Here is a 23,237-nt window from a genome sequence, read left to right on the forward strand (position 1 = left end):
GTGTGGTCTCGAAAGACCTATAGTTTATTGTCCCGGAGCACACACACACACACACACACACACACACACACACACACACACACACACACACACACACACACACACACACACACACATTATATATTATAAGATGTTTGGTGGCTTGTTGACAGACCAGCTTTTTTGTTGGTCCAAGGCAGGGCCGGACTAGGCGAAGAGGAGGGGGGGGGGGTTGCCAGTGGTGGCCCAGGGGGATGTCCCCCCTGGCGGCAGGGGCGGATCAGTTCATTTTATGACTGGTTTTTTTCAAAAGTATATTGTGAAGATATGGGTGTGAAGGCGCGAAGCGCCGAGCCGACGGCGCAAAGCGCCTAGCTTGCTAGGGGGGTCCGGGGGCATGCCCCCCGGAAAATTTTGAAAAAAAGGATGCAAAATGGTGCAATCTGGTGCATTCTGAGGATGATCATTACCAGTTTCAGGCAGCAGATTTTGTCACTGATTAATACCCCAAAAATTGAAACTCAATGTAAAATAAAGAAATGCATACCTCATTCAATATTTTTATTTTTTGGCGGGGGGGGGGGTCCGGAAACCCTAGAACCCACCCACCCCCCCCTCGTTGTGGGGGTCAGGGGGCGAAGCCCCCTGAAGCTGACGGGTAGGTCATATTCTGAGATAGGAAAATGGTCGCTCCTTGCATGAAACGGCATAAAATAAGCAATAATAAAAAAAAAATTAAATAAGTAAGGTACATGTTTAGGCTAGGGGGGGGGTTGCGCAACCCCATAACCCCCCCGGTAGTCCGGCCCTGCAAGGGGACCATATCGTCTTTTGTTTCATCTTTATCGACCAAGGCCGAAGGCCGCGGTTGATAAATATGAGACAAAAGGCGATATGCTCCCCGAGGACCAACAACAAAATGCTGGTCTAACGAGCCACCAAACATCGTTTTTGTCATCATTTTGGTTGTGCAACAAAATGCACAATAACCCACAGGGAGACGAATTTTTTAGAATCCAACTCCGGGCCACAAAGCATCGTCACAGTAGCTCGAGATAACACGTCAAACTTGTATGTGACCGTCAAACGTAGCTTGTTGACGCTTTTCTTCCAGTCTGAAAATGTACAGAGCTGTGATCATACCTGTGAATTCAGTAAGTGTTGAGCATATTTCTGTTCTTTTAAGTGTTTATGACTTTTCGTTGTGGATTTTGCGATTACAGAGATAAGTTGCAAATTGACCATGAGTCGCCGCGGTAATTATCAACATTGATTGGGTCTTTGAGAGTGAATGCTTACAATCGTTGTCCTCGGAAACACAAATCCAAAGCCGCGATGGTTCCACACATCAAACAATCAGCCTGATTGGCTTTTACTTTGACAATCCACGTTTCACATGAAAGCTCAAACCCATTCACCACCTCGAGTTATTGCATGGGGAACATGAGATTTATTTACCAGGTGTTTGTGAATGAAAACTCGTGAAAATGATGACAATTGGTATTATTGTTAAAAATAACTCTATACCCCACCCCTCTGTGTTTGATAACCATGTTTTATGGCCATGTGGAATGTCACACTGACACCTGATCGTTGGTTTCATTACGTTTACACTGTCTGCTGTACTCTTTGTAACACACACCTTTTACTTGGAGGGGTCAGCATATCGTTTACATAGTATTTGTCTCGCTTTGTGAATCATTTTTTAGGTCTATAATGGAATCTGTTTCTATCTCATTTCGTCATTGTCTCTGTCTCTCTGTCTCTCTGTCTGTCTGCCTGTCTGTCTGTCTGTCTGTCTGTCTGTCTGTCTGTCTGTCTGTCTGTCTGTCTCTCTCTCTCTCTCTCTCTCTCTCTCTCTCTCTCTCCTCCCTCTCTCTGTCAACTTCCTCTCCCTCTCTCTCTCTCTCTCCCTTTCTCTCTCTATTTCACTGTCTCTCTCTTTTTCTCTCTCTTTATCTCACTAATATAGCTATTCTGATGAACACGTTTGGGAATTCGGGGGCTGTGATTGGATGGTCTCTTCCGATCATCAAAGCATAATGCTACGGAAGTCGGCCATTTTTCTCAATATCCAAAAGCATATTGTCAATAACAAAGACGCATGGTTCCGGTTTACCCACCTGTACCACACGATGTTTCACTGATCGACAACAGCATACACTGACAACTTGAAATTCTTCTCGGGAATGTTTTTCAGCTTAACAAATGTCGATAGCATACCCTTTTCTGCTAACTTCCCGATGAAACAGGACTAAACCTATTGTTTTCTGTCCCTAAACACCACAAAATGCCCAAAGTCGAAAGATGAAGTACAAACAAGGGAGTACAACGGAACAGCCGTTTTTGTATATGCCTGTGAGCTTGGTTCACAGTTGCTGACTGACACACATTTTCGCATTCGGGTTTTCTTATCTCGTAACTCCACACTAAATACCCCACTTCCCCTCTGAAGTATTGATGTACAACCCATGGCACTAACATTCATGTAGTCGTTTATAACTGAGGTTGACAAAGATTCGCTTCATGACGAGACAAGTATAAATGCCATTCACCCAAACTGGAAACGTCGCTGCCGTCTGCTCGCTTTGTACGGATTAGCTGTTCTCTTTTCCTCCCCTTGTTGCATCCTAGTTCTTCAGTTGTTTCTAGTTTTCCGTTGATGTTGTGTTTTGGTCTTCTTCATAAGTAGTCTTGTTCAAAATTAAAAAAAACTCAAACTTCTTTTTGTTGTATACGAATGAACTAATTAAACGCTATTTAACAGCTGTGTTGTCAAATCGAGTTTTTTTCCAAAGTCAGTGTGGCGCCTGCGCAAAACTAATGCGCATAAGAAACGGCGTCTGCTATCAAAACCTGAGATCAACGCATCGACGCAAAAACTGTCATTTTGTAAGTTTGGAACAACAAATAAAGGTCAGAACTGCTATATAATCGCTATTGTATTTTCAGCGTAGCAATAGGGTCCAATATTTAGACTCGAACAAGTATAATTCGACTCGTCGGCATTATACTTGTCTCGTCTAAATATCGGACCCTATTGCTACGCTGAAAACACAATAGCTGTTAATCTCTCTCCTCTCTCTCGCTGTTCCTCTCCCTCTCTTTTTCTCTCTCTATCTCATTAGCCTCTCTCTCTCTCTCTCTCTCTCTCTCTCTCTCTCTCTCTCTCTCTTTCTATCTCTTTCCATCTCACTATCTCTCTTTCTCTCTCTCTATCTCGCTCTCTCTCTCTCCCTCTCTCTCTCTCTCTCTCTCTCTCTCTCTCTCTCTCTCTCCTCTCTCTCGCAATGTCCCGCTTTACTTTGTTTCTCTCACTCTCTTTATGTCTCCCTCTCTTTGTCTCTCTCTTTCTCTATTTTCTCTCTCTCTCTCTCTCTTTTTGTAATCTCCCACTCTCTGTCTCTATCTCCCCTCTCGTATGATACTGTTGGTTGGGTCATAGACCTATATTAGGTCTAATATAGGTCCCTGGTTGGGTGGAGTGGAAGGTGGGGCTGGGCAATAAAGCGTGGTTTCTTTATTCAAGGGGGAGCTTTACATCGTTTAGCAGTGTGACATCCATTAGTACGTCTATAATAATTTGTTTTTCCCCATTAGTAAACTTTCCTCTGGGCTTTCCCTTTCCCGGTGTGTCTGTCTGTGTCTCCAAGAAGTCAGCATGTCTCTGTTCTTGTCTCACCCTCTATCATCCAAGTCTTTGTCTCGCTGCCTGTGTGTGTGTGTGTGTGTGTGTGTGTGTGTGTGTGTGTGTGTGTGTGTGTGTGTGTGTGTCTCTCTCTCTTTCTCTTTTTCTATCTCTATCTCTATCTCTCTCTCTCTCTCTCTCTCTCTCTCTCTCTCTCTGCCGGGTGTGTGTGTGTTCGTGCGCGTGCGCGTGTGTGAATGGGTGTGTGTGTGTGTGTATGTTTGTCTGCGTTTTTGTGTGTTTGTGCGCGCTCACTCAAGTTTGCTTCCGCCCCGTGATCGGGATGTCGTGGGTTCGAACCCCGGCCGGGTCGTACCTAAGACTTTAAAATTGGCAATCTAGTGGCTGCTCCGCCTGGCGTCTGGCATTATGGGGTAAGTGCTAGGACTGGTTGGTCCGGTGTCAGAATAATGTGACTGGGTGAGACATGAAGCCTGTGCTGCGACTTCTGTCTTGTGTGTGGCGCACGTTATATGTCAAAGCAGCACCGCCCTGATAATTTTATGGCCCTTCGTGGTCGGCTGGGCGTTAAGCAAACAAACAAACAAACAAACTCAAGTTTGCTCATTTCTCCCCGAAATAGTGTTTGAGTGAGAGTGTGTGTCAGATGGAAAAGTCAGCATGGCGAGGTCTAGCAGCTCCGTCTTGGCTCTGTTCCACCGCCACAGCGTCTTTCATAATGGCGGGGAAGGGGTTTATGTAAACAATGGCAGATGCGCTTCATTCGCCTGTATCAACCAATTTATGCCTGCCACTTTCTGTCGGCTTTGTTACGCCCTCGAAAGATCCGTGGAAATTGATGTCTGCAGAGACATACATGTATACATCTATCTATGTCTCTGGTGTCTGTAAAGTAGGAAATGGGATTTACGCGGATTATGATGTGATCTAGCAATTACGCCCTCCACGCAAAGTTCAGTGTGTGTGATACATAGCCAGAATGTTCTGTGGTGGTATGGACCACTGGGAAATGCCTGAGTAAATATTTGGTGCTCGAGGAATGTGTGCACAGATAAGCACTGTGGGATGATCTAATCGAGAAACGACTGGCCAACGGTCAAGCAGTATGTAAGAAATGTTAAGTCCTTTGTACTGGAAACTTGCATTCTCCCAGTAAGGTCATATATTGTACTACGTTGCAAGCCCCTGGAGCAAATTTTTGATTAGTGCTTTTGTGAACAAGAAACAATTGACAAGTGGCTCTATCACATCTCCCCCTTTCCCCGTCGCGATATAACCTTCGTGGTTGAAAACGACGTTAAACACCAAATAAAGAAAGAAATAAAGAAAGACTGGCCAACGAGGATATCAGACTGCTGGCGCTGTTCACTGTGTTTTGACAACTGAATTGGCGTGGAGTATCGCATGGTACAGCCAGAAAGCAGTGTCTAAACCAAGCACCGTGGTATAGATCATCGGGAAATGACTGTACACGTTGGATGCTTGTAAAGTTTTCCTTCACGCAGCAAATAATTGTGTCCGCATCACCCACTGAAAGAGTTTGATAATTGTGAATGTGATGATTTACTCGTACACAATGTAACAATCAATCGACAAGACCTACTGTTTCTTTTTTCTTTATTTGGTGTTTAACGTCGTTTTCAACCGTTCAAGGTTATATCGCGACGGGAAAAGGGGGGGATGGGATAGAGCCACTTGTTAATTGTTTCTTGTTCACAAAAGCACTAATAAAAAAATTGCTCCAGGGGCTTGCAATCTAGTACAATATATGACCTTACTGGGAGAATGCAAGTTTCCAGTACAAAGGACTTAACATTTCTTACATACTGCATGACTAAAATCTTTACAAACATTGACTATATTCTATACCAGAAACACTCAACAAGGGTAAAAGGAGAAACAGAATCCGTTAGTCGCCTCTTACGACATGCTGGCGAACATCGGGTAAATTCTTCCCCCTAACCCGCGGGGGGGGGACCTACTGTGTTTACCGTTTCCTTATAGGGTCCTGAAAAAGAGCAAATGCTGTGCGAACCCTGTTACGGTTGGCGCCGACATTGAGTTTCGCTTGAAGAGCCTGGTATCATTCTCAGTATCGGCCAGATCGACCGATTGACCATTTACACGTTGAGTGCCAAAGGTTTCGCCTTGTACAGCAACTGTGTCTTCATCAAAATGCTGTAAACTATATTCTTGGTAAATGACCGCGTGTACGGTTGGGTGCCAGAAGTTTGGTGAAGAGGCTGATCTTTCCTGAAGCACGGAACGCAAGGCATCAGGCACTGTGGAAATAGATCGGTAAAAGACTGGCCGAAGCCGGTACTGCAGAGACTGACTGTACACGTTTGGTGCTGAAGTTTGGTCTGGTGTAACGACGTATATGTGCCGTCCACATCAGTCAAACTTTGGGGGAGTATCCGGGGAGATTAGTTTCTGACTGTGTTCACGTTCGGTGCCAAATGTTTTATCCAGTGTGACAAGGAACTGAGACTTATCAAGCGCTGTGGAATAGATGTAAGTTTGGTCTGGTGAAGCATTGAAGGGATGTATCTGTATCAAACACTGTGGAAATAGCTGAGGAAGTGATTTACTGACTCTGTTCACGTTCGGTGCCAAAGTGTTTTGCTCAGTTTGACGACAAGGAATTGAGGTCAACACTGTGAGAATAGATCGGCACGTGACTCTAAGCACACTTTCTTCAGAAAAAGTGTACAAACGTGGAACACCTCAGTTTAAAGTGTAGTGACTGTCAGAGTTTAGTTGTGGCCAACAGTTGTCTTATTTGGCGAGAAATTGTGTCTCATTTTATGAGAAATTGTGTCTCATTTCATGAGTCTCATTTTATGAGAAATTGTGTCCATATCAAGCGTTGTGAAGTGAACATTTGGGAAATGGCTATAGACAGGGTTACAGCTGAAGCTTCTCTAAATGTAACGAAGGATGTGTTCACGTGATTTGGACATGACTTTCTGCACGTTGAATCCTCAAGTTACCTTCTTTGTGAGAAATGTGGACTTGATCATTGGTGAATAACTGTCTTATTTGTGCTGTTGTGACCAAAACGGTTTTGTCTTCATTAGTTTTGCTGCCCACGCAATGTAACTGGGCCTTGGGAGTAAGGAGAAAATGTGCAGTGATTTCCTAATAAACAGGATATACTTTTGTGTTCCATCAGCCGGAAACTTCAAGTAAGTAATCTGACAGATTGTTATGGGGTAACCATGCAATTGATACTCCTCCTGTCTTTCCTCTCGCGGGGGGGTGGAGAGAGAGAGAGAGAGAGAGAGAGAGAGAGAGAGAGAGAGAGAGAGAGAGACACACACATACAGAGAGAGAGAGAAAGAGAGAGAGAGGAGAGAGAGAGAGGAGAGAGAGAGAGGAGAGAGAGAGAGAGAGACGGACATACAGAGAGAGAGAGAGAGAGACACACATACAGAGAGAGAGAGAAAGAGAGAGAGAGGAGAGAGAGAGAGGAGAGAGAGAGAGAGACGGACATACAGAGAGAGAGAGAGAGAGAGAGAGAGAGAGAGAGAGAGAGAGAGAGAGAGACGGACATACAGAGAGAGAGAGAGAGAGAGAGACGAGCGAACGAACGAACGAACGATATTACTCAAGGATGGAGATTTTAGGCTCACGCCTAGTCAGCAAACCTCAAGCCTATTAGGGCGAGCATTCACCTTTCACGGCCTTTATTCCAAGTCACACGGGTATATGGTGGACATTTTTTTTTATCTATGCCTATACAATTTTGCCAGGAAAGACCCTTTTGTCAATCGTGGGATCTTTAACGTGCACACCCCAATGTAGTGTTCACGAAGGGACCTCGGTTTTTCGTCTCATCCGAAAGACTAGCACTTGAACCCACCACCTAGGTTAGGAAAGGGGGGAGAAAATTGCTAACGCCCTGACCCAGGGTCGAACTCGCAACCTCTCGCTTCCGATGCAAGTGCGTTTACCACTCGGCCACCCAGTCCTAATGAACCACCCCTCTCCAGTAACTGACCTGTGGATTGTTTGTCCCATTCACAACAAGGGTATTCACTCTTTCAAAAAAAATTTCAGATCTACCGCAATGACGGTAAAGTTGTCGGTGATTTAAGAGAAGTTTCGGTGTGTTGCCCACTGCCCACGGCAAACGATATCAATTTAGTCATGATACAATTTATCTTCCAATTTTAGCCACTCTTAACTAGTTTAAGTGTTCAACTTTTGAAACATTCGTTTCTGAATCATTGTGGTTAATTTTAATTCGTTGCAAACTAATACTGTGTCCAACACTTTAAAATGAAGCGTTCCACTTTTGAACATTCGTTTCTGAATCATTGTGGTTAATTTTAATTCGTTGCAAACTAATACTGTGTCACAACAACCTGCAACCAGTTACAGTTTTCTCATCAGAGTATGATTCATTTTGCTCTACGTGCCAGCGAATAGCACACTCATTCAGTCGTTTGCCTGCTCGAACACTTGTGTAAGACCAATAGAGAAGTGAAGGCGCCAGGTGGTTGGCCCATCATCCATAACGGATATAACGGCATCTTTTGCAGACATCGTGCGCGCTGCTTTTTGTCTTGTATCGCACTGGCGCCAGTGTAAACATACACGTAACGCACTGTACGTAACGAGCCTCCGGGGTGTATCCACAGAGATATGTGGGTGTATCATGTCGCAGGTGTGTGGTGCCGGATGAGTTAGTGGGTGTGCACTGGTTCTTTCTCTGTGTCTCTCTGTCGGTCTGTATCAGTTTCTCTCTCGTTCTCGGCACACACGTACACACACACACGCACGCATGCACACACAAACACGCACGCACACACCACGCACGCACACACACACACACACAACACACACACACATACACACACACACACACACACACACACGACTGGTGGGTACCAAAAATTTAATTACCTTCACTGACTCAGGTAGAGAAAAGGACCAACCGCCCCCCCCCCCCCCCCCTCTCTCTTTCTCTCTCTCTCTCTCTCTCATAATTGTATGTATTCGTGTGTGTGTGTGTGTGCTTGCGTGCGTGCGTGCGTGCGCTCGAGCATGTAGCAGCGCGCTCGCACGTCTTGCTGTTCACTGAAGATGTGTATGGGAAATGACCTGATGGACTGGGGTAGACTGACGGGATACAAGGTGGCTGTTTCTGCCTCAAGCAGCTTCTTGTTGATCGATACCGACTAGACTACAAACACAAGGTTTAGGATCTTAGTAATCTCCAGTTTAGTCTCTGGTAAGACTTAGTGGCAGACTTGTTATTTTTCTCTTCGTTTAGATTTTGTGTCTCCCCAACCCCCCCCCCCCCCCCCCCCCCCCCACCTTTCCCCCTTTCCCTGCTGACATGACATTTTTTACAAACATTTACGATGTTACTGTAAATCCCGAAGCCCAAGCGTGAACGTGTGTGTGTGTGTGTGTGTGTGCGTGCGTCTGTCCGTGTGGGTCTGTGTGTTTGTTAGTCAAAACCAGCTCTTAAAAGTAGGTATACTATTCCATGTAGTCATTTCTGACAAAATGGAGAGCTCAGGAACGCATTTCTATAAGCTGTCGAAGGGTGATTGATGTTGAAGCCCTTCTGGCAGGAGCAACGTCCAGGCGGTATCTTGTGTGAGTGGTTTTGTGAATGCCTGGCATCCTGTAGCGTCTGGTACTGCACGCTGCTGTAGCCCGTGTTTTGTTTGGGTCACGGAACACCCCCTCCTTGAAAGCTGCCAAAGTGGACGCCCCTGTTGTGTTTGTCTGAAAAATTCCTCCCGATGTTCGCTGTTCTCACCTTTGTGATGGGGGGTAGATGATGTGGGGATGGGGGTGGAGGGGGTATTGGTGTGTGTGTCTGTGTGTGTGTGTGTGTGTGTGTACGGAGTGAAAGAGATAGAGAGGACTGGGTGGCCGAGTGGTAACGCACTTGCGCTCGGAAGCGAGAGGTTGCGAGTTCGACCCTGGGTCAGGGCGTTAGCAATTTTCTCCCCCCTTTCCTAACCTAGGTGGTGGGTTCAAGTGCTAGTCTTTCGGATGAGACGAAAAACCGAGGTCCCTTCGTGTACACTACATTAGGGTGTGCACGTTAAAGATCCCACGATTGACAAAAGGGTCTTTCCTGGCAAAATTGTATAGGCATAGATAAAAATGTCCACCAAAATACCCGTGTGACTTGGAATAATAGGCCGTGAAAAGTAGGATATGCGCCGAAATGGTTGCGATCTGCTGGCCGATGTGAATACGTGATGTGTTGTGAAAAAAAATTCCATCTCACACGGCATAAATAAATCCCTGCGCCTTGAATGTGCGCGCGATATAAATTGCATAAAATAAAAAATAAAAAATAAATAAATCCCTGCGCGGAATACGCGCGATATAAGCCTCATATTGATTGATTGATTGAAAAAGAGAGAGAGAGTACGTGTGTCAGTGTTTTTGTGTGTGGAGAGAGAGACAGAATTGAATTTGAATTGAATTGAATTGAATTGAATTGAACTTTATTTATTTAACAAGGATTAAGATTTAAGGCTACGCCTTTTCTTACAATCTGTCCTTGGGACGCATAGACACACAATGAGAGAGAGAGAGAGAGAGAGAGAGAGAGAGAGAGAGAGAGAGAGAGAGAGAGAGAGAGAGAGAGAGAGAGAGAGAGAGAGAGAGACTCAGACTCAGACTTAGACTCAGAACTTTATTACAAAAGGATGAAGGTTTTAGGCAAAGCCTATTCTTCCAACCTGTCCTTCATACAACACATAAAGACAGACGCACATAGGGGGATCCCTGATGGCTTAGGTCATCCTCTCCTTCCCTCTCCCCCATCCAATAGCTGTCTGGTCCAGAACAAGCATAGTTACACAGTGTGTATGTAGGTATGAACTGTTGAACTCCTTGGTCTGCGGAGAGACAGAGAGTGTGTGTCAGTGCGTGCGTTTGTGTGTGTGTGTGTGTGTGTGTGCGTGCGTGCGTGTTGTCTCGGCCAGAACAGTTGAGATTAAAATGCGTAGGTACGTGTGAACCATTCAAGTAAATCAAGTCACTCGTCTGAACATTGTTGAGAGGGTAAAGATAGCGACGGAGTGTGTGTAGAGGGTAGGGCATCCTGTGTGTTTTGCACATTGAGCCATTGAAATCAACGTTTTGAACAATTTCGAGATATTGGGGATGGAGGGCGCTGTGATAGGGGGAATGGATGTGATCGATGGTGGTTTGAACACTGAGAGAGAGAGAGAGAGAGAGAGAGAGAGAGAGAGACGCACACACCCGCACGCATGTACCCACACACACACTCTCTCTGGTTTCAACCCTGATTGAAAAAGAGACCAGATACACACAGCAGGGTGGCTGAACCCTAGTTTGACAGGATTGGTGTGAGGGGATTGTAATTATTTGATGGGGGATTACAGCATTCATTTTTGTCTGGTTTACAAGAGTAAGGCGCCCTGAACTATGATTAGGATGGGATGGAGGGAGCCAAAACCTTGTTTACAGCTGCGTTAAGAGTGTCTGTGTGTCTGTGTGTGTGTGGTAGCACTGATCCTGCCATGATTTCTTTCTTGGACAAATTTGCATGAAAAATGACCAGAAAAGTTTCGGCAATTTTCTGAGGTTTTTGTTCTTGTTGCTTTCTTCTCCTGTCATTAAATAGTTTGGCAGCTTTGCCGAAGTGGGAGCAACATATTTTGAGATTTGAAGTAAGTTAAAACTTTAATGGTCTATTGCCAACATCAGACAACATCCGTGAGTTTGCAGGGGGTGGGGCATTCTGATCAGTCATCGCTCAACGGCTATCGCCAGTTATCTGTCTGACCGGACGCTACAGTCCTACGCGAATCTATCAAAATAAGAATACAGAGTTATCTCTCATATGTTTTTTGCGAGCACTGATCTAAATTTGAGATCAGTGTTCGCGAGACGAAAATGGTTGCAGATTGTCCGACTTCGACAGTGATCTCCGTTCTGTTCTTCACAGTTATGATAAAGACATCGTTCTAAGGTCAAAAAAAGTCGAAATTTTGAGACTGCTGCCGGAAGGAGACCATAATATATGGTTTCATCACTGTCAACTGGTTACAGAAAAAATCGTCTGCTCCAGTGAGCGCCAAAACCAAACGGTTGATTATCACGTGACACTTTTGCCATATTTAGAGTTGTTTGCACAGTAAATACAGCCGCGAAAAATAGCTCGCTTGAAATTGTCTTACATATATAATTATTATCAATTCCTTTGTAATTTAAAAATTACAAAACACCATGAAAAATCATTATCAACGATCGCGAATCTGCTTATATCAATAATACATTACAAAAAGCTCTAAATATGTAAAAAAAATCTGTTTCCTTCCCAGACAAAGAAACTCAAGGCATCCTGTCAGGGAAAGAATGAGCCGAACTCATTTTGACCTGAGGTCAGGATGGGGGTGGGGGTGTTGGAAATCTGGACTTGGTGGGGAAGGGGAGGAAGGTTTAGATGGGAGATAAGTAAAAACATGAAAGCTCAGAAATGAGGGGAGGTAATAAACTGTGCAAAACAGTTACAAAACAACAGCAGGGGAGGAAATTGTATTGCGTAGATGAACATTAGATAAGAGAGAGGGAGAGAGAGGGAGAGAGAGGGAGAGAGAGAGAGGGAGAGAGAGGGAGAGAGAGAGAGAGAGAGGGAGAGAGAGAGAGAGAGGGAGAGAGAGGGAGAGAAGGAGAGAGGGAGAGAGAGTCGCATTATGCAGGTGTGTGCGTGTTTAGCTGTAATCAGCCACCTGCACGTCTGGCAGCACTACAGAGGACTTTTTACACTTGGTGGTACAGGGATGGATACACAGTAAGGACGCTACCTTAACTGACCTCGAAGTTTACTTCCAGAAGTCGTTTTACCAACATATTCAGGGCCAAAGCTTCGTGCAGCAAGTTTTGTGAAGTAAACTTTGCAAAGTCGACTTTGCCTTATTAATACTAGCTTTAAGGATTGTGAGTTGAATCATACAACTGTCAGGGTTTACTCAATTTAGCATACTAACTTCTGTGTTTAATACTTCAGAATGTTTTTAACGCCTTTTGCCTTTCTTGTGTGTTTTAGAGTTGACAGATTTTAGCGCAGTACGGAATACTCCTCCATCTTCACATTAACCATCAGACATGGGACAAGCCAACTCACGCCAGGAGGCATTCTGGGATGCCTGTGGTTTTGGTCGTACTCACCTTGTGAAGAAATTCATTGAAGAAGGCATCGACATCAACTGGGTGTCCTTCACTGTGAGTTTATGTGTTTGTGAAATTGCTCCCGTGTGTTTGGGTGAGAGAGAAAGGCAGACAGACATACTGACGGACGGACGGTCAGTCAGTCAGTATGTAATTAATATGCACAAATCGTGTGTGTGTGTGTGTGTGTGTGTGTGTGTGTGTGTGTGTGTGTGTGTGTGTGTGTGTGTGTGTGTGTGTGTGTGAGTGAGTGAGAGAGACTGCATACATGCGCGAGTGTGTGTTCCAGGTCTAGAAGTCAAACAAATTCTCTGGTCTCTTTTCTCTTCTAATGTATAGTGTTATTTTACGTACATACATGTATAGTCTGCAGACAAGATTTATCTTTTAAATAAAGCAATACCAGTTACCACCGCAGACTGTTCTTTCCAGGCTTCAATCTCCGGTCATTGATACTTTTTTGATTTGACGCATTGGTCTGACCCTTGGTTGGTCGACCGTCCAATAGTGTTGACATGTAAGTGGTCTTCTGACCATCACTTTCCCTACCAAGCTGGTGATACAAGGACATTTGGACCTTACAATTTTCAGTCCAGGTTGCAATAGATCTTTTGTCGTCTGAGGCTGGGAACACCAGCGCCTGATCTGTGTATTGGTAAATGCAGCAACTGTATGATGTGATCCATCATGACTCTGTTTCAGCATGACTGTTGCCCGATCCATGTAGCGTCTCAAGGCAAGCCAGACGTGGTCAAACTTCTGATTGAAGCAAAATGCAACGTAAATGTGCAGGACAGTGTGAGTACTCTAACCTTCTCTGCTTTATTTTGCGGCTGAAGATACCTTCTGCTTAACACTTTCTACCCCACCTATGTTGACCAAGTTTTTTTTTAGCTGAGACCAGCTGTGCTGCAGCAGGTCACTCAGAATGAGCGCTTCTGGGGTGATAACGCGAGACAACTCCTGTGATCTTGCCGCGAGGTTCCGCCTGTTACCATTGTCTTTTTACCGTATAAAATGCATGACTTACACACGAACTGTTAGTGTTACCAAAGCGACATGCTATTAGGGACCAATGCACGTTTTTTTCCTTTCTCGTGTGATCATGCCGCGAGGTTCCGCCTGTTACCAGCCTAAAGAAAGAAGGGGCATAACCTCACCAGAACCGCCCATTGTAGTAACTGTGTAGAAACTGTGTATCAACACGCTGGAATGCAGGCGTTAGATCGACATTGCAGGAAGCGACTGAATTAAGATAACAGTCTGAGCGGATATATCCGTACCTGGTCAGATAGAACCATATTAGTGGGTACGGATATATCCGTAACCTGGGAGACAATGAGTTCAAATAAGTTCTAAAATAAACATGTTTGTGTCAAGGTATTACTTTTGTCTAATAATGAGAACTACCAAACAAACAAGAGAAGAAAAGAAACATGCCAACACATGCATAAAGCCAACACTAAAAGTCTATTACCCCATGTATTGTGGGATGTCCCTTGGGCGGGGATCGATATAGCTCAGTTGGTAGCGCGCTGGATTTGTATTCAGTTGGCCGCTGTCAGCGTGAGTTCGATCCCAGGTTCGGCGGAAATTTATTTCAGAGTCAACTTTGTGTGCAGACTCTCTTCGGTGTCCGAACCCTCCCCCCGTGTACACTACATTGGGTGTGCACGTTAAAGATCCCACGATTGACAAAAGGGTCTTTCCTGGCAAAATTGCTTAGGCACAGTTAATAATTGTCTACCTATACCCGTGTGACTTGGAATAATAGGCCGCGAAAGGTAAATATGCGCCGAAATGGCTGCAATCTACTGGCCGTATAAAATTTCATCTCACACGGCATCACTGCAGAGCGCCTAGAACTGTACCCACGGAATATGCGCGATATAAGCCTCATTGATTGATTGATTGATTGATTGATTGAAAATTATGGTAAAATATGTAGCAGCTAGAAGATTGTGTATTACATTCAAAGAGTAATGCATGAACATGTACATTGGGGTTAAGGTTTTAATGCACCTTTAGAACATCTCTTCCACCATTGCTCATCAGAACTGTTTACTGGTCACAATCACACATAAAGCAGCAACAAATAAAATTCATGTATAAGGAAACAAACACAGTCACACTAAGATAGTGTTAATGACTGTAAGTTAATTAACCTGTAAACTTTCCTTTCTTCCTGAGTATTAACCATTGTGTCTGTAAAGAGAATGCATGTGAAACATATTTACAACATGAGTGTTAAGTCTGTGTAATGGAAAAAGAACAATTTCTGTTCGTCTTACATTCAGATGATAAAGTTGTATTGAATTTGAATTGAATTGAATTGTTCATTGCAGCGAGGGATGACAGCCCTGCACCATGCGGCCATGAAAGGAGAGCTGGACATCCTACAGATGTTGATAGAGGCAGGCTGTGAGCTCAACACACAGGACAAGGTTAGCGGTCCCCTGTACTTTGTAACATTAAATGGTGTAACTGGTTTACATGTGTCTTTACAATGATACTAGTGCCATTAAAGGATGATATTCACCAAGGGAGAGCTGGACATTCTACAGATGTTGATAGAGGCAGGCTGTGAGCTCAACACACAGGACAAGGTTTGCAGCCTCTTGTACTTTGTAACATGTACATGCATGGTGTCAGAGGTATGTATAATAGTACCAGCAAGTGATGATAAGCATGCAGGGAGAGCTGGACATTCTACAGATGTTGATAGAGGCTGGCTGTCGACTCAACACACAGGACAAGGTTAATGGTCTCCCGTATTTTGTAACATTAAATGGTGTAAGAAGTATACTTATAATAGTACTGTACCAGCAAGTGATGATAACCATGCAGGGATAGCTGGAGATTCTACAGATGTTGATAGAGGCTGGCTGTTAGCTAAAGATGCAGGACAAGCTAAGGGTAGCTGTCTCCAATACATGGTGTAAGGTTTATGCCCCCCGCCCCCTCCACACACTCCCCCTCCACCTTTTTGTGAATTTCAGAATGGGTGGGCGACATCATTCTATTCAGGAGGCAAAGGGACCTAAATCCCCTCTTTTTTTGTCCTGAAGCAGAACAGAGGCACACTGTAAGACATCTACAGCATACCTGTGATCAGTAAAATCTCCTCCCACTGATATGTCTTTGCCTGAAAGAAACAGTGCTATAAGTGTGTGGTTGTGTGTTTCAGAATGGGTGGACGGCTCTGCACAACGCTGCCTACTGGGCCCACCAGGGTGTGGTGGAGAAACTCATCAACAGTGGGGCCAGTGTCAACATGATGAACAAGGTACAGCTTGCATTCATGCATGCACAAATACACGTTATGCCTGAGATTGGAATCTGGCTAAAATCGTGGAGGGGGACCTATAAGATCGTTGACAGGCAGGTTAGATGTGTCAAAGTCAATTTTCCATTTTAATGTGTTAATTTTAATGGACAATAAAGTGTTGTTATTGTTATAACAACGTTTGTTTTCCATCCTATTCGCAGCACCAAAGATTGGCGCTACATGAGGTGGCCAGGTCACAGTGCGAGGACGAGTCAGTGCTGGGTCAGATTGCTCGCTTGCTCATCACCGCCGGCTCGGAAGTGGACGCCATCAGCAGTGACTTTGCAGAGGTAGGTCATTGTTTGGTTTGGATGCTTTTTCTTCTTATGCGTACATGAGCTGAAACTCCCACCCTTTCTACGTGTATGACCATTTTAACCCCGCCATTGAGGCAGCCATGCCGCTTTCGGGTATGCATGCTTGGTATTTTCATGTTTTTGTCACCCACTGAACTCTGACATGGATGACAGGATCTTTTCTCTGTGCACTTGGTCTTGTGCTGGTTTTAACACACAAAGGGGCCGGGATAAGGATGGAACAAGCAGGTCAACATATAAGTTGACATCTCCACCCTTAACCCACCAGGTGCGGCCTGGATTCAAACCCACGACCTTCCACTTGGGAGGCTGGCGCCTAAGTCATTGCACCTGTCAATTGCACCTATTGGGCTATTGACTCTGCAAAATCCCTTATGAAAGAATTATGGCTGCCTGAATGACAGGGGAAAAACCCCACTCATGCAAGAACAGGAGTGTACGCAAAAGAAAAAGACTCGATATAATACGTTGTTCTGACAGTCTGGCAACAAGACTTTCATCAGGAACTGAGTTAAGGGAAAGAATCAGAGCACAAAATACAACCCCAAAGTTTTGAACAGAATTTGCAAAGTATACAGAAAGTTCAGTACCAAAGCTTCGTGCAGCGAGGTTCCTGAAGTAGACTTTGCGAAGTTGACTTCACCCAATTAATATCAAGCTTCAGCTGTTTTTGTATGCAGTGCAGTGATATGTTGTTGCTGATCACAATCCTTTACTTGTACTTTTCAGGCTGACTTCACAACCCTGATGTTTGCAGCGTACCACGGCCACACAGAAGTCATCAACGCTCTCATTGAAGCTGATTGTGACATCAATGCTAATGGTTCCATTGTAAGTGAAAATGTATATCTTACAACTTGGTTGTGAGCTCTGATTCTGGTCAATCTAAAAAAAAAATGTCTTAGTATTATGAAATCTTGAGGAATGACATTTTATGTGAAGTAGAGTCTTTCATATTCTTGTTAGATTAAGTTGTTCTTGTTGGTAAACAGGAAAACTGGGATTTTTGTTTTGTCTTTTGTTGTTGATTTTGGCGATGCTAAAAAAAAATTCTAACTATTTCCTTGGTTGAAGGCACAGTGCCAGCCTTGTCCATAGTACGAAATTAATTCGTAAAGAAATCGCAGTTCTTGACTCTTTGGGTGCAAGTCAATGAAACTTGGTAGTTCTTCTAACGGATAGCTGCCTGAGGTATGACTAAAAGCCCCAGGGGCTCCGTGCACCTGGATTTGACAAGTTCAGTACCTTTGACTGATTTGAGAATTCTGTACTTGCCAAGACAAGGACATCACAAATATAGAGTCAAAAGTTTCCCCTATGGAAGCTAAATTCTTCAGGACACAAATAAACAAGTCGCGTAAGGCGAAATTACTACATTTAGTCAAGCTGTGGAACTCACAGAATGAAACTGAACGTAGTCCGCCGCTAGTGCAAAAGGCAGTGAAAGTGACGAGCCTGTTTGGCGCGGTAGCGATTGCGCTGTGCTTCATAGCACGCTTTACTGTACCTCTCTTCGTTTTAACTTTCTGAGCGTGTTTTTAATCCAAACATATCATATCTATATGTTTTTGGAATCAGGAACCGACAAGGAATAAGATGAAATAGTTTTTAAAACGATTTTGGAAATTTAATTTTGATCATAATTTTTATATTTTTAATTTTCAGAGCTTGTTTTTAATCCAAATATAACATATGTATATGTTTTTGGAATCAGAAAATGACGAAGAATAAGATGAAATTGTTTTTGGATCGTTTAATACAAAAATAATTTTAATTACAAGTTTCCGATTTTTAATGACCAAACTCACTCATTAGTTTTTAAGCCACCAAGCTGAAATGCAATACCAAACCCCGGCCTTCGTCGAAGATTGCTTTGCCAAAATTTCAATCAATTTAATGGAAAAATGAGGGTGTGACAGTGCCGCCTCAACTTTTACAAAAAGCCGGATATGACGTCATCAAAGGTATTTATCGAAAAAAAGAAAAAAGGTACGGGGATATCATACCCAGGAACTCTCATGTCAAATTTCATAAAGATCGGCCCAGTAGTTTAGTCTGAATCGCTCTACACACACACACAGACAGACAGACAGACAGACACACATACACCACGACCCTCGTCTCGATTCCCCCCTCTATGTTAAAACATTTAGTCAAAACTTAACTAAATGTAAAAAGGAATCAAAAAAGAAAAGCAACAAACAAAAAGCAGTCGAAACCAAACAAATTATGAAAAAGGAGATCTGGAAAACATGGAGGGAAGTACATTGTATCTCTATAGTCAAAGAAAGAAATTACAGGGGAGATAAGTGGTAAGCGGATGTCTAGGAGACACACACACTGACACACACACACAAACTGATCTATAAACCATGCTAATAAAAAAAATGAAGAAAATAATACTTATAAAAAAAAATTGTTTTTAAATAAATATGTAAAAACGTAATGTATGTGTGTACTTAGAACAAGTGGACGGCATTGCACTGGGCGGCGGACCGAGGCCAGGACGATGCTGTCTACATGCTGGTGGAGGCGGGCGCTGACTCTGGCAAGAAGAACATGGTCAGTGCGCCTAACAGACTGGGGGAGGGGATTGGTTTGGTGTTTATTGAGTAGCCTAAATAGGCTTCATTCTGGGGCGTCCCCGTCACAAGATTTGTAACATTTTGAAGAAGATTTTTAACAAGATTTCAAGTAATAAGTGTGTAAGAATATGAGTTTTTTCTGTAGAAATGTCTTCATTTTACTGTGATACACCTAAATTGTTCCCACCACGGAGACCATGTATGTAAACCTAGAAAGTAAAATTTGAATTGGTCCCAAATAGCCAATTTAATCAACCACCTGTGCTTACATACAGGGTGACCCAAAAAAAAGAGTACCCAAACAAAACGTCATAAATTTAACAAAAATAAAGCAATCTTCATAAAATTTATTTACACACACAAGTAGCCTCTGCATGATTTGCACAGAAAATTTTAGCGTTCTAGCTTGTCTTTCAGGAAAGTTATGCTCATTCTACAGAACATGCTCCAAATGGCCTCCGCGCCGCTGCAGGCAAACTTGAACTCGCCGCGCAAAGTTATCAATCACCCGCACACACTCCTGTTGCGAGATTCCGCGAATGGTTGTTGTGATGGCTCTCTTGAGTTCTGTGATTGTCTGTGGGTTGTTCCTGTAGACGTTGTCTTTCAGGAACCCCCAAAGATAGAAATCTGGGGGATTTAAATCCGGGGGAGGCCATTTGGAGCATGTTCTGTAGAATGAGCATAACTTTCCTGAAAGACAAGCTAGAACGCTAAAATTCTCTGTGCATATCATGCAGAGGCTACTTGTGTGTGTAAATGAATTTTATGAAGATTGCTTTATTTTTGTTCAATTTATGACGTTTTGTTTGGGTACTCTTTTTTTGGGGGTCACCCTGTAATTGAGCTGTTTGTAAAATGGCTATTGCGATGAATGCACAAATGCCTGACTGTCATCCTGTGATATAGTTTCTGTCAATATGATGTTGATGTTGCACAGCGAGGAGAGATGCCAGCAGACCGTGCCAAGGACCAGGCCATCAAGGAGTACCTGCTCAACTGCATCAACCAGCGACAGCCCGACAACCTGTCTGCCGACAAACTGTCCATCTCGTCATCACAGTCTTTCATCGCACAGAACGCACACGAAGTTGCTTGTGCCATCGAGGTGAGCCCCTTGCAGTGCGGTGGAACCCCCCCCTGTTATGACCCCTACCAGTTGAAGACTTCCTCTCTTTTTACATTTAGTCAAGTTTTGACTAAATGTTTTAACATAGAGGGGGAATCGAGACGAGGGTTGTGGTGTATGTGTGTGTGTGTCTGTGTGTGTGTGTATACAGTGATTCAGAGATAACTACCGGGCCAATCTTTATGAAACTTTACATGAGAGTTCCTGAGTATGATATCCCCACAGCTTTTTTTTCATTTTTTTGATAAATGTCTTTGATGACGTCATATTCGGCTTTTTGTGAAAGTTGAGGCAGCACTGTCACGCTCTCATTTTTCAACCAATTTTGTTGAAATTTTGGTCAAGCAAACTTTGACAAAGGCCGGACTTCGGTATTGCATTTCAGCTTGGAGGCTTAAAAATTAATTAATGAGTTTGCTCATTAAAGTTGTCATTAAAATCGATTTTTTGCAAAACAGATTTAAAAATGATTGCATCGTATTCCTCAATTTCTCCTGAATTCAAAAAATATATACATATGTCATGTTTACTCTAAAACTGTGCTCAGAATTACAGAAAATAGGTTAAGTAGGCCTAAGTACTGCGTTTACTTGCTACGCGGAGACGAGTGTGACCAGTCTCAGTCTTTAGGTGTCGTTAGTCAAGACTATCTTAAATATAGTCTCGGCGATGACTGTTTGTTGGTGTTAATCTGTTACTTTGATGCCGACAGCTTGACTAAATATTTTTTATATCGCTTCACGCGACTTGTTCTTTCTTCCTAGCAGAAGAAAAATGGTGATTGCACGCGAGAGACGAAAAACAATGTAGAAACATTTGATGTTGAAGAAGAAGACCCTGGGGTTAAAAAGTTGCTGTCATTTGTTTTGTATTCTTTGATCACACTTGAGTACAGTATTTGTTGGTCCTGTTTTCTTAGATATTCTAATTTCTATGTATAATCTCTGTTAAAATTCTTGCCCATCTTAACATTCATCAATTTTTAAGACCTGGTTTTCTCACATTTTCTGAGGTCGTAAAAGGGGGGGTCCACTGTATAATGGTTGCGTCGTTATTTTTTTCTTGTCACTAGAACACAATTTACCTGAGAGAAAAAAAAAGTTAAAAAAGTAAAATAATAAAATATTACTAATGCCTTGGAGAAACAGCACCATATACAACAGAAAACAATTCTGTTCCTCTTATTTTTCGTCCGCAGATTCTTATCTTAAAGCCCCAGTATGTCTCAAATGGTTTACAAAACGATTTAAATCTTCTAATGAAAAAAGCAGTTCTAACCTTATGGAACACACTTGCAATAGCATTTAATAGCATTAAATGAAACAGTTCGTTTGCATTGCTATTTAGCTCGCGTAAACCACACACCAGATTTCGTGGTTTATCTAACCTCTGAGCCATCGTGAACCCGTGTGATCCACTTTCCTTTTTTTCACAATTTAGTCGTCAGTTTGTGATTTCAATAAGACTGGCTGTATCTGCGATAGCACGTTATTGTATACCTCTGATTCTAAAACGCATCAAATGGCTGCGAGTCACACGAACTTGTCGGCAGCGGCTTGCTTCAAAGAAAGCAAGCGCTGTGCAGAAAAATCGTCTGCTTTGAGACACGACCTTTCGTGACCCTGCTTCCGGCCTATCTTTTTTAAAACTTTCAAAACTTCGAATTGTACTGATCTTGTCTTGATGAAAAAAAAAATCTTTTATGATTTAAGAATGTTTGTGTTACATCCCGTTCGGTGAGCGTTCAAATGGAAAGGTGTTTGTACTGTGTATAAAATCCTGACAGTATCTGTGATGGTTTACGGGAGGCTTACTGTGCCTTCAATGTAACAGTTAGAAAATCTAAAATCTGTGCGCACTCGAATTTGCCTGTCCATATGTTATATCTAGTATTTTTCTGACAGAAAATCACGGCGCAGTCCAAGAGCAGCGCCTCGGCCAGCTCGTTTGTGCCGGTGACCATGCCGCCGCTGTCCATCGCCACGGCCGAGGAACGCAAAGCCAACATCAAGCTGAGGATCAGACGTCAGGCCAGCGCCCCTGGTTCTGCCTCTGGTCCCACCTCGCCTGGCTGGTCCCCTGGTTAGTGTGTGTGTGTGTGTGTGTGTGGGGGGGGGGAGGTAGTGGGTGTATCTGTGTGTGGGTGGGTGGTTGGGAGTCTCTGTGTGTGTGTGTGCGGGTTGGGTGTCTGTCTGTGTGTGTGTACATCAGGCGTCAAGCTGGTCCCCTGGTTAGTGTGTGTGTGTGGGGGGGGGGAGGTAGTGGGTGTATCTGTGTGTGGGTGGGTGGTTGGGAGTCTGTGTGTGTGTGTGTGCGGGTTGGGTGTCTGTCTGTGTGTGTGTACATCAGGCGTCAAGCTGGTCCCCTGGTTAGGGTGTGTGTGTGGGGGGGGATTATGGTGTGGATGTTTAAGTGTGTGTGTGTACATCAGACGTCAGGCCAGCGCCCCTGGTTCTGCCTCAGTTCAAACCTCGCCTGGCTGGTCCCCTGGTTAGTTTGTGTGTGTGTGTGTGTGTGTGTGGGTGGGGGGGGGGGGGGGTAATGTGTTTTGTGTACATCAGATGTCAGGCCAGTGCCCTTGGTTCTGCCTGTGGTCTCACCTCGCCTGGCTGGTCCCGCAGTTAGTGTGTGTGTGTGTGTGGGGGGGGGGGTGAGTGTGGGTGGGTGGGTATCAGTCTAACTGTGTGTCTGTCAGTGTGCATATGTACCTACTAGATGAATACCCGCTTTGCCGGGTACGGCTTCGCCCGGAAAAAGTCGAGCCGAATACAGCCGGGGAAAGCCGGTTGTACGCCGGCGCACCGCACGAAGGAAGGGAGATAAACGTGCAAAACACTGGAGAAGAGTAAAAATAGTATAACGGGAATATGGATTGAGCGTTGTCGACAGTGACCTTCTAAAAATAGAAACGGGAATATGGATTGACGCCACACGAAGGAAGAGAGATAAACGCTGAAAACACTGGAGAAGATAAGGAAGAGTTACTGGGAATGGATCCAGAGAAAAACCAAAATCGGTTCAGCGCTGCGCGCTGAGAGCACGTGTTGAAATATCTCATCGAGCAGGTTGTGTC

General features: G+C 43.9%; 1 protein-coding gene across 1 annotated transcript in view; it reads left to right on the top strand.

The window, feature by feature from the left end:
- The window catches only part of LOC138979968 (protein phosphatase 1 regulatory subunit 12A-like), a 65,281-nt gene that overhangs the window by 39,656 nt on the left and 2,388 nt on the right, over window positions 1–23,237 (top strand). Inside the window, exons 2-10 of the mRNA XM_070352732.1 lie at window positions 12,684–12,859; window positions 13,508–13,603; window positions 15,151–15,249; window positions 15,993–16,091; window positions 16,295–16,423; window positions 17,180–17,281; window positions 18,914–19,012; window positions 19,976–20,143; window positions 22,069–22,246. Coding sequence (XP_070208833.1) covers window positions 12,743–12,859; window positions 13,508–13,603; window positions 15,151–15,249; window positions 15,993–16,091; window positions 16,295–16,423; window positions 17,180–17,281; window positions 18,914–19,012; window positions 19,976–20,143; window positions 22,069–22,246 — 1,087 coding nt within the window. The 5' untranslated portion in view covers window positions 12,684–12,742. The remainder of the gene's footprint in view (window positions 1–12,683; window positions 12,860–13,507; window positions 13,604–15,150; window positions 15,250–15,992; window positions 16,092–16,294; window positions 16,424–17,179; window positions 17,282–18,913; window positions 19,013–19,975; window positions 20,144–22,068; window positions 22,247–23,237) is intronic.

The sequence above is a fragment of the Littorina saxatilis genome, linkage group LG11 (assembly GCF_037325665.1).
Source record: "Littorina saxatilis isolate snail1 linkage group LG11, US_GU_Lsax_2.0, whole genome shotgun sequence".
In the NCBI taxonomy this organism is placed as follows: Eukaryota; Metazoa; Mollusca; class Gastropoda; order Littorinimorpha; family Littorinidae; genus Littorina; species Littorina saxatilis.